The sequence below is a fragment of the Euprymna scolopes genome, chromosome 32 (genome assembly GCF_053919585.1).
Source record: "Euprymna scolopes isolate OS-2025 chromosome 32, ASM5391958v1, whole genome shotgun sequence".
NCBI lineage: Eukaryota > Metazoa > Mollusca > Cephalopoda > Sepiida > Sepiolidae > Euprymna > Euprymna scolopes.
Window position 1 is genome coordinate 79,597,394 of NC_136513.1, and position 15,390 is coordinate 79,612,783.

At 35.0% G+C, this 15,390-nt stretch overlaps 1 protein-coding gene across 1 annotated transcript in view; it reads left to right on the top strand.

Annotated features, from left to right (window-relative positions):
* The window catches only part of LOC145256176 (protein MON2 homolog), a 1,437,553-nt gene that overhangs the window by 856,341 nt on the left and 565,822 nt on the right, over window positions 1–15,390 (top strand). The window contains exon 24 of the mRNA XM_080114764.1: window positions 8,475–8,650. Coding sequence (XP_079970890.1) covers window positions 8,475–8,650 — 176 coding nt within the window. The remainder of the gene's footprint in view (window positions 1–8,474; window positions 8,651–15,390) is intronic.

Sequence of the window (15,390 nt, forward strand, 5' to 3'; positions counted from 1 at the left end):
TGAGGTGTATGGTCCTACATCCTGTGCAGTTCTAGGAGGCCCATCTTCCTAGGCATTGCTTTCTCACCCTTGGAGAAAGGATTAGTTTATTGCTAATCGCCCAAGGCGCCCCTTTCCAGGGAATGCTGATGATACCATCCAGGCGTTTTTTGTAGGCCAAAGTGCTTTTCCTTTATGGCACTGACTTTTTAAATTACACTTTCCCAACCTTGTGTCACATCTTTGTAAACATTCAATAGGCGTCAGTGAATGTTGATCACTTCAATTTTTTTCCGCATGGAGGAATCTACTGATACATTTCTGCTTCTGATGCACGCTCATGACAGGAGTTTCTTTCTTATAGTTTCACACTGTCAATATCTGCGACAGATGAAACTTTCAGGTCATTAATGCCAAAGTTCAGTCATTATAATGATGCAATTTGCAAAATTTCATTAGTAGCTAGTTAACTTTTGATTTTCTTTAAAAAAAATGGATATTTTTTATCATCAAACCTGATTCTACTTTTTGGGGCGATTATATCCTGAAAACATCTGTAAAAGCGGGAATTAAAACAACATTGATACTTATACAAAATACAGGCCACATTATTGTTGGTATATTCCGAGCAGGTTACCTAAACTGCTCGAAGATGATAAAATGTTTAGCCTATGAAATCGCAGAAGCTAATAATTGACAAACGGTATCTTGTTAATTTTTTATTTTTTTACTATATGTTTTGTTCATTAAATTGTTTTGTGAAGTACAGAATAGTTAAAAAAAAAAAAAAAAAAAATCCCCCCTTAAGTTAAGAATGGTTTTCTTAATATGAATTCAGTACAGTCTACAAATTGCCTAAATACCTTTTTCTTGAAAGTGTCATAGCAACCCCCCTCCTCAAGTTAAGAATGGTTTTCTAAATATTATTGATTCAACACAGTCTACAAACTACCCAAGTACCTTTTTACTTTTTTTAATTGAAAGCACCATAGCACTTTAAACATTGGTCATCGTTTTTGGCAAAAAAAAAAAAAAAAGCAAATAAACAAAGTTTTAATTTGTCACCTTTCAGCAGTTTACGTAATTTGCCTGGAATATGCCGACGATAACATGAGACAAGAGAACGAAGAAGTTAAATATTTTAATACGTTAAAGTAGTTTCCTTGAAGCATTGTTTAATATGTATATAAAAAGAAATTTAATTTTACAGAAGGCAAAACAATGCAAAGGTATTATGGATAGATTAAAACTGACGCAACTTAAGATATAATGGTGGAACTAGCTATGCAGTTTCACTTTTATTCATCCAATTCATATCAAATATCCTACATGTAAAATATTGTATATATAAAAAACGTATATATATATGGATACAGCAGAACCCCGGATACGGCATCAAAAATTAGTTTCAATATACAGTACAGTATATAATACACATGTGTATAATCAAATAACATTATAAATAACATCGGAAGCTTGGACAAATACCGTGCCAGAGGTCGGAAAAACCTCATATTGTACATTGTAACCTGAAAAAAACGTATCCTAGGGCCACCGTATTCCGGATTCTACTGTGTGTGTGTGTATATATATATATATATATATATATATATATATATATATATATATATTCAAGCACGTCTGATTGAACACAACAGTTATTCTTTTTTCCGATTTTTCTGGATATTTTTTCTATTCACCGAGTGGTCTTTTTAATTTCTGCTGGCATATTGTATAAAATGGCGCCCCAAAATTATTGTTCCGCCATATTCTTCTCAAGCGCTTTCTATCGATGCATCCGATTATCATCATTTAGCTGACAATAGTGCCATAAAACAACACCTAACATCCCATGATAAAAACCTACAGTCATCCGTCATTAAAAATATCTTAACTAACAACACTAAAATTCAACACCCTAACACACTTGCACACGACGACTAAAATTACTAGAAATCATACTTATAAAAAATCTACAGCCCTTTTTAAACCGGATCTCATTTAACACCGGGACAAATATATTAACAGTATTTGATAACTAACAAGAAACTAAATAAATAAACTATAAAATAAGAAAATTAAAAATAAAAATGATTCGCCCCTAACCATCCTGCACCCACCTTTTATAACTATATATAAAAAAAAAAAAAAAATTATAAATGCACCAAGCCTCAACAGAAAATAAAAATAAAACAGCGACAATTGCTCTTGGTGATAATCGGATGCACCGGTAGAAAGCGCTTGAGAAGAATATGGTTGAACAACAAGTTTTGGGCGCCATTTTATACAACATGCTGGCTGAAATTAAAAAGACCGCTCGGCAAATGGAAAAGATATCCAGAAAAATCGGAATAAAGAACTCTGTCGTATTCAATCAGACGTGCTTGAATAATGGCTTACTGCCAATATATATAAATATATATATATATATATATACACACACACACACACAAAATGAATTGGATCAATAGCTGTATAAATGGTGCCATCATTATATCTTGCGTTGCATCAGTTTGAGTCTATCTGTAACACATTTGCATTGTTCTGCTTTCTATAAACTTAAATTTCTTACATTTAAATATTTTAGATTTACGATCCCTTTTCGAGTATAAATTTAACATGAAATGTCAGCAAACTTCTTGAACCACCCTCTTTAGTAAGAACATACTACAAATTCCACCAATCATTTCTAATCCTTTCATATTATAGCATATTCACCTGACTTTATCATCGGTCCTTATCCTCGAGTGGCTTAGGCTTTGTAAATGGCAACTTTCTAGCATTTAAAAAAAAAAAAAATGATTGCACTTTTTTTTTTTTAATTAATTTTTGCACCGTTATATGGAAGGGCTCTTCTCTTAGCAACAAAACAAGTGAGTTTCCATTGTTCATTTATGTATCGACTATTTAATATCTTCGATTTCTGTCTCTTTTGAATTAAAAAAAGATGAATGAAAAAAAAAAACAGAATCAATCGTCTGTAAATAATCGAAGTTCTCATTGGACGAATGGTAAATGGATTCCTGTCATTGTTGATATTCAATGAGGAGAAGCGAAATGTTTTTGATAAAAAAAAATGTATTGCACATTGATTTTTTTGAAGAACTGAGCTGATGGAGAGCCCTGCAAACATGTTTGTCTATTCTTTTTTTACGGAATTATTTCCTTGTTTCTGTTATTCTGTGCACAAGACGGATAACTTAATTTTAGATGACATAGACTATTCACTTTATCCTCCTCCATGGTTTTCGTCTTTGTTTGTCTCGTACTTCTTCGGAAAAGCTCTTTGATTTATTAATCATGTCTCTTTAAAATTGCTCAAATAAAACAGGATGTGTTTTTGTTTCTCTCTAGACTCTCGTATCCTTCCCCCTCAAAGGACGATCACTATTTGCTTGGCTTCTACTGTGACAAGTTTGACACAAGGTCACTTTTTTTAACATAAAAATTATTCCAGTTGAGAAAGTCCTTCTCAACTGGAATAATTTTCATTTTTGTCTGAATGACATTTTCGGGGAAATGAATAGCTGGATTTTTCCCCTATGTTAAAAAAAAAATGACCTTGTTTCAAACTTTGTCACCGTATATATATATCATTTTAATTGGAATTCATTAAGATGGGTACTATTTATTAATTTATTTCTCATCGTTTTTAGTTGTTGTTTCACAACGTTTCGGCCGACTATTCCTCTGGCCTTCGTCAGGTGAAAACCGCGACGGGATAGGAAATCCAAATCTCCTGACTGCAATTACTGCCATCCATAGTTGCTGTTGTGTAACCAAGTTTTTGGCCAAGTAAGCCTCTGGCTGGCTTTGGGTAGGATTGAAACCGCTATCTTCAGACAATTCTCACCTGGAACCGTAGAGATTCAACATCTCTATCCACTGTGCCATGGGCCCCGAAGGGCGATCGAGGTTGAATTTTTTGGTCTTATAAGTCCACGTTTATTCATTATATCTGATCTTCCATGGTCGGGTCCGTACCGAATGGTATATATATTACTTTAATTGAAATTCATTATTGAGATGAGTATTTTTTATTAATTCATTTATTGCAGACTATTATCTTCATCTTTTCAGTTCTTGTTTCACGAGGTTTCGGCCAACTATTCCTCTGGCCTTCGTCAGGTGGTAACCGGGACGGGATAGGAAATCCAAATCTCCTAACTGCATTCCCAGAGGCTTACTTGGCCAAAAACGTGGTGGGATGACAACAACTATGGATAGCAGTAACTGCTGAGAATGCAGTTAGGAGATTCGGAGTTCCTATCCCATCCCGGTTACTACCTGACGAAGGCCAGAGGAATAGTTGGCCAAAACGTTGTGAAACAACAATTAAGATGGGGATAATAGTCCGCAATAAATAAATTAATAAATGTGTCACCATAATCAGTTATTTCCTGGCCTCTATAATAAACGTTTTTCTTGACTGTAACAATGGCAACCAAACCAAATTCCATGAATAAATATTTGAAGATATATAAAAAGTTTGAATCATGAACAGTTTTACCAAAATGATTGAATGTAGCATTAAATAAACCGAAAAGATATTCTGTAAAATAAAACAACCGGACCAAACCATCACTGTGTAATACATAGAAAGATACTACACTTTGACTTATTTCATATTTATTGATTTTTGATTTTTGACTCGAATCAGTCTATGGTCTTTCTGTCATCTCATATTTGTAATTATAGCACAACAAGAATTAACAGTTCAGCTCGTTATTAAAACTCTGGCCAGAGATGTTTTTAGACAGGAGCTAAAGTTCAAAACTGACACTTTTTTTTTTTTTTTTTTTTTTAAACAATTTTTAAAAAATTAGTATCTAATTTCTCCACAGACCAAAAGGAAGTACTCTACATGAGCCTTTCCTCCATGTTTGCACAAGACCCTCTCTACTAGAAATAAAGGCCCTAGCTGACATTCAAAAGCTGGAAATCTTTGAGCGATGGTGTCTTTAACACATTCTCAGGATTCATATCTCCAACCACGTGCCAAGCACCACAATGCACAAATGATGTAAGCTTGCTAGACTTGAGGAAGTAACTATCAGGAGCTTCTGATGTTTTGGGCACGTCCTTTGTCATTGAACAGCTGATTTTATTAACACTCCTACTGGAATGGTGCAAGAAGAATGGTAGTAAACTGAGGACATAACTCGCAATCGTCGAAGCTGACTGTTTGCTGATAACATAAAGCTGGTGGCCCGTCGCAAGCAGTGTGGTTTTCTTTGGTTGAGTTTTCAGCGTGCATGGAAGTGGTCAACCACATGGAATCTCGACCTCAACGTCAGCAAATTGGAGTCACCACTTATTCTTGGTACTTCAGAAAACTCTTTGGCAGATGCTGAGGAAACCAGCGACCTTGGGATGCTGGTTGATTCTGACTTCAAGCTTTCAAGTCACTGCATTCAGGGTACCAACAAGGCAAAGTGTACCCTTTTTCTCATCAAGTGTTCCTTTGCCAACCTCACTCCGGATATTTTCCTCCCTATGTATGTATTGCTCATCCAGCCTGTGTTGGAGTATAGCATTCAGGCACTGTCTCCATACCAGGTTTTTGGCATTCAGCATCTGAAGCAAGTGCAGAGACTGGCAACTTGGTTAGTGTAAGGTTTTTGTGACCTTCTTTATGAGACCTGTCTGCGGCGACTGAACTTCTTTTTGCTGGAGCACCGAAGACTGAGGGGGCGACCTAATTTGGGCTTATAACTTCGTTCGTGCCCTTTACTACCTCCCTCAGGATCTTCTCTTCATCCTAGCATCCAAATGTGGACTGAGAGGACATGACCTGAAACTGTTTCATCGGAGATTTCAACAAAACCTACGAAAAGCTGCATTTTCCATCCACATGTATTAGATTGCTGGGGAGGCTCCATGTTTTGACAAGCTTCTGACTTTGAGCTTTACTCTTGATCTAAAATGGAATAGGTGCATCAAATCCGTTGCCAAGGTCGCTGGAAAAATGATGGGATTTTTCTATCGATCCAGTAGATATCTACCTGCTGCTAAAGGTTTTCATTGCACCAACAACACATCAGTTCAGGATGAAGTTGGGCAGGTGCTTGTCAAATATATTTCCAACCTTCTAAAATTGCAGTGCCCCTCCTCCTTTTTTGTCCACTTCCTCCTCTTTCTTTTTTTCTCTCTCTTCCCGCACCCTTCTTAACAGCAACAGAACATGCAATCTTTTAACCTATGCCAATGAATTGGATTGAATATGACTGGCCCTTGCATTTCCGGTGTGTGATGATGGAATAGAAAATGGCTGAAGTATGCTGAAGAATCTGCAGCAGACAGACCTGGATGGACTGCCATAACTTAACTTGGAGCCAGCTCAACTTACCTCGGGTGAATGCCGTCACGAGTATGAAATAAAGTACATGGTTTTTGCTGAAGTATTTGACAAAAGGTCTTGTGATTTTTGTGCTATTTCTGGTGGAATTCAGTAAAGGAGTGCAATACCTCAAAATATTAAGACTGTATCAATTTAGTTTCTGTAAATAGAGAAAAAAATATTAAGTGATAATGAAAAATATTACACTCTGATGCTATATAGTGTTTAAATGGTTAGTACAATGCTCTTCCCTCTTTTTTTTTTCTGTCTATATTTTTTGTCCCCCCACCTCCTACTTATGCTTATCCCTTTTTGCAAAGGTTTCAAATTTTATATTCTAATATGCAAAATATTGGTCAGGTTTAGGCTAATTTAAGTTTTTACTGACTTGGAAGTTTTGACCTGCCCTTGTATCTCTGATGTGTGATGATGGAATCACTAATGGCTGAAGTATGCTGAAGAGTCAGCAGGAGCAGCAGACCTGAATGCATTGCCTTGATGTGTGATACAGCGAATTCACTTGGAACCGGCTCAATTCACTCTAAATGAATCCCATCACAAGTACAGGTATAAATCGAGGTCAATAATTGTCGCACACTTCTTGTAATGACGTCACTTGAAGATCCCATCTGCCCCGTTCTCATAAGACAATTAAAAATATAACCGTGGAAATAAACAAATTGTGACACTGCGTAGTGTTCTTTGATCCCCATTGTGCTATTAACAGAAACGGATGCTCGTCTCTCATTGTAGTTGGCTCATTGGATAGTGACATTCTCAACACTAGTAACAGTCACAGAAATATTGACTTTTTCTTCTCTTTGTGGCTAGAATAAAAGAAACCATTAAAACGAACAACAAATAACTCCATTAAATTACTCTGGGGATTTGATTTAGTTGTTACAGTAATTTATAGCTTGCACGTCCAAATGAACTACATCCTCCTAAGAAAAACTCTGTAGGGTAGTGGAAGCCACAAAACTACAAAAAAATATGTCCAATCACTTTGATCTCTGATTCTCTAAAGAAAGGAACTTGTTTTTTGTCAGTACTTTCTCCCATACATATACAGCTATTGGTACACATCAGCCTAACTTCTAATGGAAAATTACTTGCTTAATTAACCTTACATGGAATTTTCCATTTACTTTAGTTACATTATCTTAAACCATTCATACATGTCTGATCATTGCAAACCATCTTCCTATATATATTGTTGCCTGATGTGTGTGTTTTATATTGTAAAATGTTTTTGACTCCTAATGGGGGTATGAGACGAATGGATTCGCCAATCATTTTTATAACCAACGGCTGTGCTAAAGCAACCAATGAAAACGTTTCAAAATTATTATAAAAATTGTTGAATTTTGGATTCAATCAGTTCGCCATTTACTACATCACGGACCGCATTTAATTCTTGGCCGCCATCTTGGTTACTGATCTGAACTACGCAGCCATCTTTGTTCAACACAATATCTCAGAACTTGACAGGTTAACTACGCCACGGACCACATTTGATTCTTGGCCGCCATCTTGGTTACTGATCTGAACTATGCTGCCATCTTTGTTCAACACAATGTCTCAAAACTTAGCATATATACTATTGAATGACTGTTTATCAAGACCCAAAAGCTATTTGAGGATAAGAATTAATGAGTTTAAGAGTAACACAAATAAACAACATTTTTACAGGATTAGAAACAATGGAGTAAAGGGACAGAACTAAGAATTTAACATTAGACTTGAAAACAACCATGTTATAGTTATTTGGGAAGCAGCTCCATGGTTTTGTGTTTCACAGATGGATAGTTCTAAGAAAGAAACCTTGCACATGGAATTTTTGTTTAGTTTTAGGCACAGATAGAAAGGAAGAAAAATTGTTGACAATGATTGTTTAAGGCGATGGTTGAATCTGAGCAGAATTTCATTATTTAGGAGAACGTTTTGACGAGAATTTGTTAACATTAGACTTGAAAATGATTATGTTGTAGTCAGCTGAGAAGCAGTCCTGTTGGAAGTTATTGAAAAAGGAACTTTTTTATGGACATTTTGTTTTAGATACACAGAAAAAGAAAGATTTTACTTTTTTTTTTAATTTTGAATGCTTTTCTTAAATTTTTTTTTTTTAAATATATTCTTTTATTTGTTTTTGTAGAAACTTCAGTCAGCCATTTTGGCTCCACTACAAGAGCTGTCAGTCATCTCTCATCCAGATATCCGACAGAAACAGCTGGATTCTATTTTTCAAATCCTGGACAGCAACGGAGATACCCTTGTCCATGGATGGCCACTTGTGCTAGGTGTTATTGGGGCACTTACCAATGATCAAAGGTTTGACCATCATTTTTAGAAATTTCTTTTTTTTTTTTTTTTAAACTTTTGTCCAGTCTCTAGAGACAATTGAGATACCCGGTAAGGTTTTCTCCCTGGGGAGTCTATTGTGAATCTAGAGTTGCACAATTCCAATCTCATGAACATGCATTGTTTAAATCCAGTGGTAAGCAGAAGTCCAGAATGGCTGAAAACAATGCTAGGATAAACAGAGAGCCTACCTACATAATCATTCGTTTAGTACTGACTGGGCTCAATGTTGTTAAGCTTCAGTGATCTAATGAAAACATAGCATGAATAACTGTTTTAGTGTTTGCTAAATGAAATGATGCTAATCTGTTATTCTGGAAATTGAGAAGGAAATTATTTGGAGTAGCGAACCAGAATGAAACTTTTATATATATGCATATTATATAATCCATCATAACGATTCTGAACATTTTAGCTCTGAATCTTTCCATGGAAGTAATGTTTGAAAAAGAAGCTGTAAAGGAGAGGAAAGAAGAGATAACCCCAAGTAGCTTGCGAAATCGATTTCGCACTAAAATTTGAGATATTTTCTAGAATCAAAATCATGTCATGAGTTTTGATTGAAATTGGACATTAGGTTAGAGATATAAGGCTTAGAAACATATCTTGATTTTAATTTTTCTTATGGACATGGAGTTAGTGCAAAACTATTCTTTTTCAGGAATTTTTACTATCCTGGGACAGGTATTTCTAGTATATAGATAAAAGTGTATGTTAGATAATTTATTTCAAACACACTTAGAAACGTTTTAAATGGAGCTTTCTAAATGAGTCTTTATAAATTTAAACAGAAGAGATAGCTCAATATTTTTCATTCAGTAAAATAGAGCTTAAGATATGACGTTTCTGAAATTTTAGATGAGGATTGGTAAGTTGTATTATAAATAATAGATACTATATACAAGCAATAAGTAAAATCGATAACATTTTTTTTTCTTACATGGAGGTCACCAGTTATCAAGGCAAGTTATTGTGTGTTTGTCAATATACAGGGTGTTTCAAAAGTCTTGGGAACATAACGATTTTAAATATGTTGTAATGTTCCCAAGACTTTTGAAACACCCTGTATATAGATATACGGTAATAAATAGTGATGTGCGCACTATAGGAATAAAAATAGGTTTAAGGCTCTTAAAATTCATATTAGAATTGTCTGCAAGGTTAGGGTTAGAGTATTGGGAAAAATCAATTGTAAAAGGTGATATTCTCTTGAAGGTTGAACGTTCAATCCTCAGCGTGTGAATTACTTAGGACCTCTATCCAGTCATGGTTGACGAAACAAGAGCATCCTACTCCTGTGAAGTAAATAAAAGGTTTCGCTTAAACTTCCATCCAAATTCCCAAGTTCGATAAGATACACTTGAAGAAGGTTGGAGGTTACATCGACCGAAATGGTGTGAAAATCACACTCAAGATGAAAACATTAGTCCAAGGTATCCAAATAAGAGCTCGAGATATATGTATATGTGTGCATATAGATTTAAAATAGCATTCAAATCAAATTTCAAAAATAAGAGTTCATATTGTAACCGAGCCATGTGTGAGGTGACGTCACGTTATGACAAGGAAGAAGAAAAAAAGATTATAAAAAGAAGACCAATGATCACGTTAGAGGACAGATAGACGTGTTACACACATCAGTTTTGAACAAGAGACAAGGTGGTATATCTGGAAATAAATGTCTGTTTCAACGGAAAAAGTGACTGAAGTTATTTCTTGTCTTGCTTTCCTTGCGAATGTCTGCAAGTGTGGATCCCAAATGTTGACATGTAACGACTATGTTACAACATAATGCTACAACATAATGTTCATTTAAATACGTTTCGAAGCTCAATTTATTCCAAGTTTGGTGCAAGGCAAAAATACTAGTCACTTCATTTTCATAAATTATGTTTCTTCATCTCTTGTAAGATCTTTTAAAAAATTGAATCCATATAGCATTTAAGCTTACATATCAAACTTTGATTCTGACTAGCCATTTTTCATTTATTATTGTATCATGTTATTGGTACTTTTATAATATACTCTGGTACGGTGTATTTTAAAAACATTATGTAATCTTTCCCAAACAGATCATAATATGCAAGTTTTTTTTTCGACTATGACTGAAAAATCAAAATCAACAAGGGTGTTAACGCATACTTTTAATGAAGAATGTAAAGTATTGTGTCTCAGGGTTGTGGAGTCACAATGGTGTAACTTTTAGGATTCAGAATATTTTGAATTCTACTTTGACTGGAATGCTTGAAATTCCCCAATATCAGTCCTTCAATATTCATTAATAATTAAAAAAATAAAGCTGAACATTTTTACAAGTCCGACTTCCAAAATGTTTGACTCACTCTGACTTCAATTCTTTTAAACACACACACACACACTATATATATATATATATATATATATATATATATTTGTAGTCATCGACATACAGTCCTGTTTCGTTGTATCACAACTCATCAGTGCCGCTAGACTAGCATCTCTTCCAAGCCAAGGATTGAACTTAGAACCGTCGCGTTGACAGTCGGCAGTTCTCCCACTCGACCATGGAATCGACGCCCGTAAATAACTCGGCGGAATGTCTATTTAAATAGACACCCGCCACCACTTTTATAGTGCTCAAATCGCCTGTTCGTAAACAAACAAACAACGAGCTTCGCATTTTCAGTCAATTAAGTAGCGTGTGAGATTATTTACGACAGTGCTCTACCCAAAGAGGGGGGGGGCTTAAAATATATTTGTAGTCATCGACATACAGTCCTGTTTCGTTGTATCACAACTCATCAGTGCCGCTAGACTAGCATCTCTTCCAAGCCAAGGATTGAACCTAGAACCGTTGCGTTGACAGTCGGCAGTTCTCCCACTCGACCATGGAATCGACGCCCGTAAATAACTCGTCGGAATGTCTGTTTATATATATATATATGATGTTTAAAAGTTTGCAAACAAACAAGTTAAAAATTAAAACAGCTTCATTGCAGCTCCAGGTAGATAAAGATGAGAGATGGTTGTAAAACACACCTGTCTCACACACACACACACACACACACACACACACATATGATTAAATAATTATTTTATACTTGCAGACATTAGTGTTTCATGCTTACGCAATCATCAGTGTAGGATGACAATTCCTGCTGGCCAGGAGATTTGAACTCGGCTACAAAGCCACCTTATACTTCATTTGCTAAGCCTCTAATTCTGGGCCACCAAACAATTGCCACGAGAATGAAGGGAATTAACAATTAATAAACATTCAATTCGAGCATGGACATTAGACAATCCAGAGTGTTCGAACGATGGAAGTCATGAATGTTGCATGAACGCAAGTTGACTGCCTTTTAGTTTATACTTCCAAGACAGTGCCCATCCTTAAATATTCTTAAAGAGGCTTGATAATTATATTATTCTTTATATATATATATATTAATCCATTCTGTCAATCGTCCAACTGTAACAAGATGAAAGAGTATTTTGGGGTTGTCATCAAGACAATTAATTGTCCCCAAACTAGAAATTAATCAGCTTAACAAGAAACCTGATTGTGTGTCGACAAGGAATTTGTCAACAAATTGATGGGCTTTAAGATGAAGGAGAAAAAAGAAAAAAACAAAAATGAATGTTTTTCCGTTCGTTTGACCTGAAACTGTGAAGGTTCAATTTTGAGAGGTTTGAAAAGTCTGGAGTGACTATTTACTTGACATTATTTTCGGGTTCATTCTGACCCCAGAGTGGTAGTACCTTTTAGGACTGCATGTATGTGTGAAATAGAATACATATGCAAGTTAATTTTTATTCCAGTTAGGAATACTTTTAGGATGGAGACATTTTTGTTATGATCTAAAAAAAAAAAAAAAAACTTTGGTTACTTAGAAAATTAAAAACAAAATAAATTTTTACATTGTTCTGTCTGTGTCAGACTTCAGAAATTTTTTTTTTTTTTTCAAGATAAATATTAACTTATTTATTTCTTAAATTTACTAAATATCACAATAACGATTATGAATTTAATGAAAATCATGCTAATGTCGCTAAATAGGGTTTTTCGGGTGATATAAGAAAAACAAGACATTCAAAACAAACTTTTTTTTTTTTTTTTATGGAACGAACCGTGGCAAAGCTGACTAGTCGGAATATCACAATTTAAATCTCTAGTTTATATGGGTACAATAAATTCAATTTTGTACTCAAAATAACTCCCCATGTAACAGTGTTTAAGATGAGAAACATTTTGAATGCCTTATTTTTCTCAAACCATATTTAGCCACGTTACATTTCAATAAATATCTCTTACACTTTCATTTACCCTGCTATCCACTCCAAAAATTGAATATTATAAGATTACTAGCCTGGGTGCCCGCCGTTGCCCGGATGTTTGGAGGTGTGTGTTGAGCAAAAAAAAAAAAAAAAAGTTGTAGTAGGCAGGCAGGCTGACTTGAACCCGTAAATCGAAGGCAGAAAAGAAAGTGGAGATGTGCGGTAAGGGTGTTGGTTGCAAACATACACACATACATACATACATACATACATTTAAACAGATTTTTGCCCTTTATATTATAGGTGAAAAACAAGAATTAAAACTGTTAAAATGGTGTTATGAGTTTGGTATAAAGGACATAGGTTGCCTCATTAGATGCCTGGCAATGCTGGATCTTCTTACTAGTATGTAACAATATTTTTAATATTGTTTGAATCATTAGAATATGATTTTATTGTGAAATAAAACTTATAAAAAGTGGAAATGGAATTAGGTTCCTTAATTTTTGAGATGTAGAGTGGTTATTTTGATTCATCAGACTACTGTTCTCATCTTCAGTGTTATTTTCACCCTGTTTTGGTTGATGTAACCTCCGACCTTCTTCAGATGTATCTTGTCGAACTTGGGAATTTTTCTGACGAACTCGGATATTTGGACGTAATTTCAGACGTAACCCTTTACTTACTTCACGTTGGTAGCATGCTCTCGTTCTGTCAGCCATGACTGTATGGAGGTAATTCGCAATTGTATTTTTTTCGTTCATCCACACTGAGAATTGAACCTTCAACCTTCAGGAGAATATCACTTTTCAATTGATTCATGAAGTAAATAAAGGGTTCTGTTAGAAATTCCATACTAATTCCTGAGTTTGACAGGAACGTTCCTGGGTTTGACGAAAGACACCCGAAGAAAGTCGAAGGTTACATCGACCGAAATGTTGTGAAAATGATAATCAAGATGAGAACAGTAGTCTGAACAATCCAAATAATATGGAAACAGAATTTCGTAAAATCTTAATATATGAGGTTCTGATTGACTCCTCTCTAGTGTATCTGGGATTTTATTTATATGCTTGACTAAGTATGTTAATGCTGAGGTATATTGTTATGCGGTAGTCTGAAATAAATAATATAAATAAATGGACTTGTCCAGAGACACGAGTATCTTAATGTGATTATACTCCTTGTATGGCATTCATAAATAAAACTTATCCTGTTATCCCAACTACAAAAAAAATCTTTTTTTCTTCCATGTGTTATATGGTGGGATTGTGTATATAAACGATTGTGTATAGCAGTTTACTTATTTGTTTTAATTTTCTTATCACTTTGTGTTCCTGGGGATGGGGTATTCTACCAGATGTCAAACATTCTCCCATTAGTTTAGTTACTCCAACCGAGAGATCTTTTTAAGATTCTAACCGTCCCTTTAAGTGCTATTGTTTGTATTTCTTTTACACTTGGTTCACCGGGTATATTCGCCAGATTTATAAACGTTCATGTGTCTATTGAATGCATATGATGTGTATATAGTTATGAGTGTACCTGTGATCCTCTGGTGTTTGTACGTGTCCATATATATGGCACGATCATGTTGACACACTAGTTCTTGCCAGATTATTAAAGTTAAGCAACGATGAGCCTGGTCAGTACCAGATGGGTGACCATTTGGGAAGCTAGGTGCTGTGCAGAGTCATAAAAAATTTCCAGGTTGGTATCTGGAGGCGCATTAATTCACTGGGAGAGATGCACCCCCAGTCTTCGTTAAGACATGCATCTGGGAGAAGGTAACTCTGACGATGTTGACAGCTGGACGTTGGATGGGCATGGAGGAGGGTGAATCTCTAGCAGATTTTATGTTTTATGTTATTCAGCTGTTTTATGTTATTTGGCTGCAGCTTTGTGGATGATCTAAGGACGACGGGCAGGTGCAAACAGTCGAGTCAGATGCCACTGCGTTGGGGAAGGTAATTGCAACCCACCCCATGTATTTTGCCATGTTCAAAATCATGTGATGTCTTCAGAGGAATCGGACCAACAATTGACCGAAGCCTATGGAGAACACTAACCATGATTTCAACTACTGCATGAACATGCCATGATACGAGGAGAAGATATATTCGCAGATACAGTTCAACAAGTGTGTCATGAGAGAGCATATCCCTTATAAAAATTGTTATGGAATTTTATTTTTCTTTATAAAATGAATAAAATTTTAAAGTATTTACTTTATAATAACGTACATAATAAAATATTAATATATCATATTATATATGTATTATAATAATTAATAGCATAATAAATAATCAATGATTTTATAATAATGAAATAAATAATACAATTAATATAATCTGTGTTATAATAAATAATTACTAGCAGGACCTGTGGAAATTCCACAGTGGACTCTTTCATATGTAATATATTGATGTTGGCATTATGTGGTTGTTCAGCGT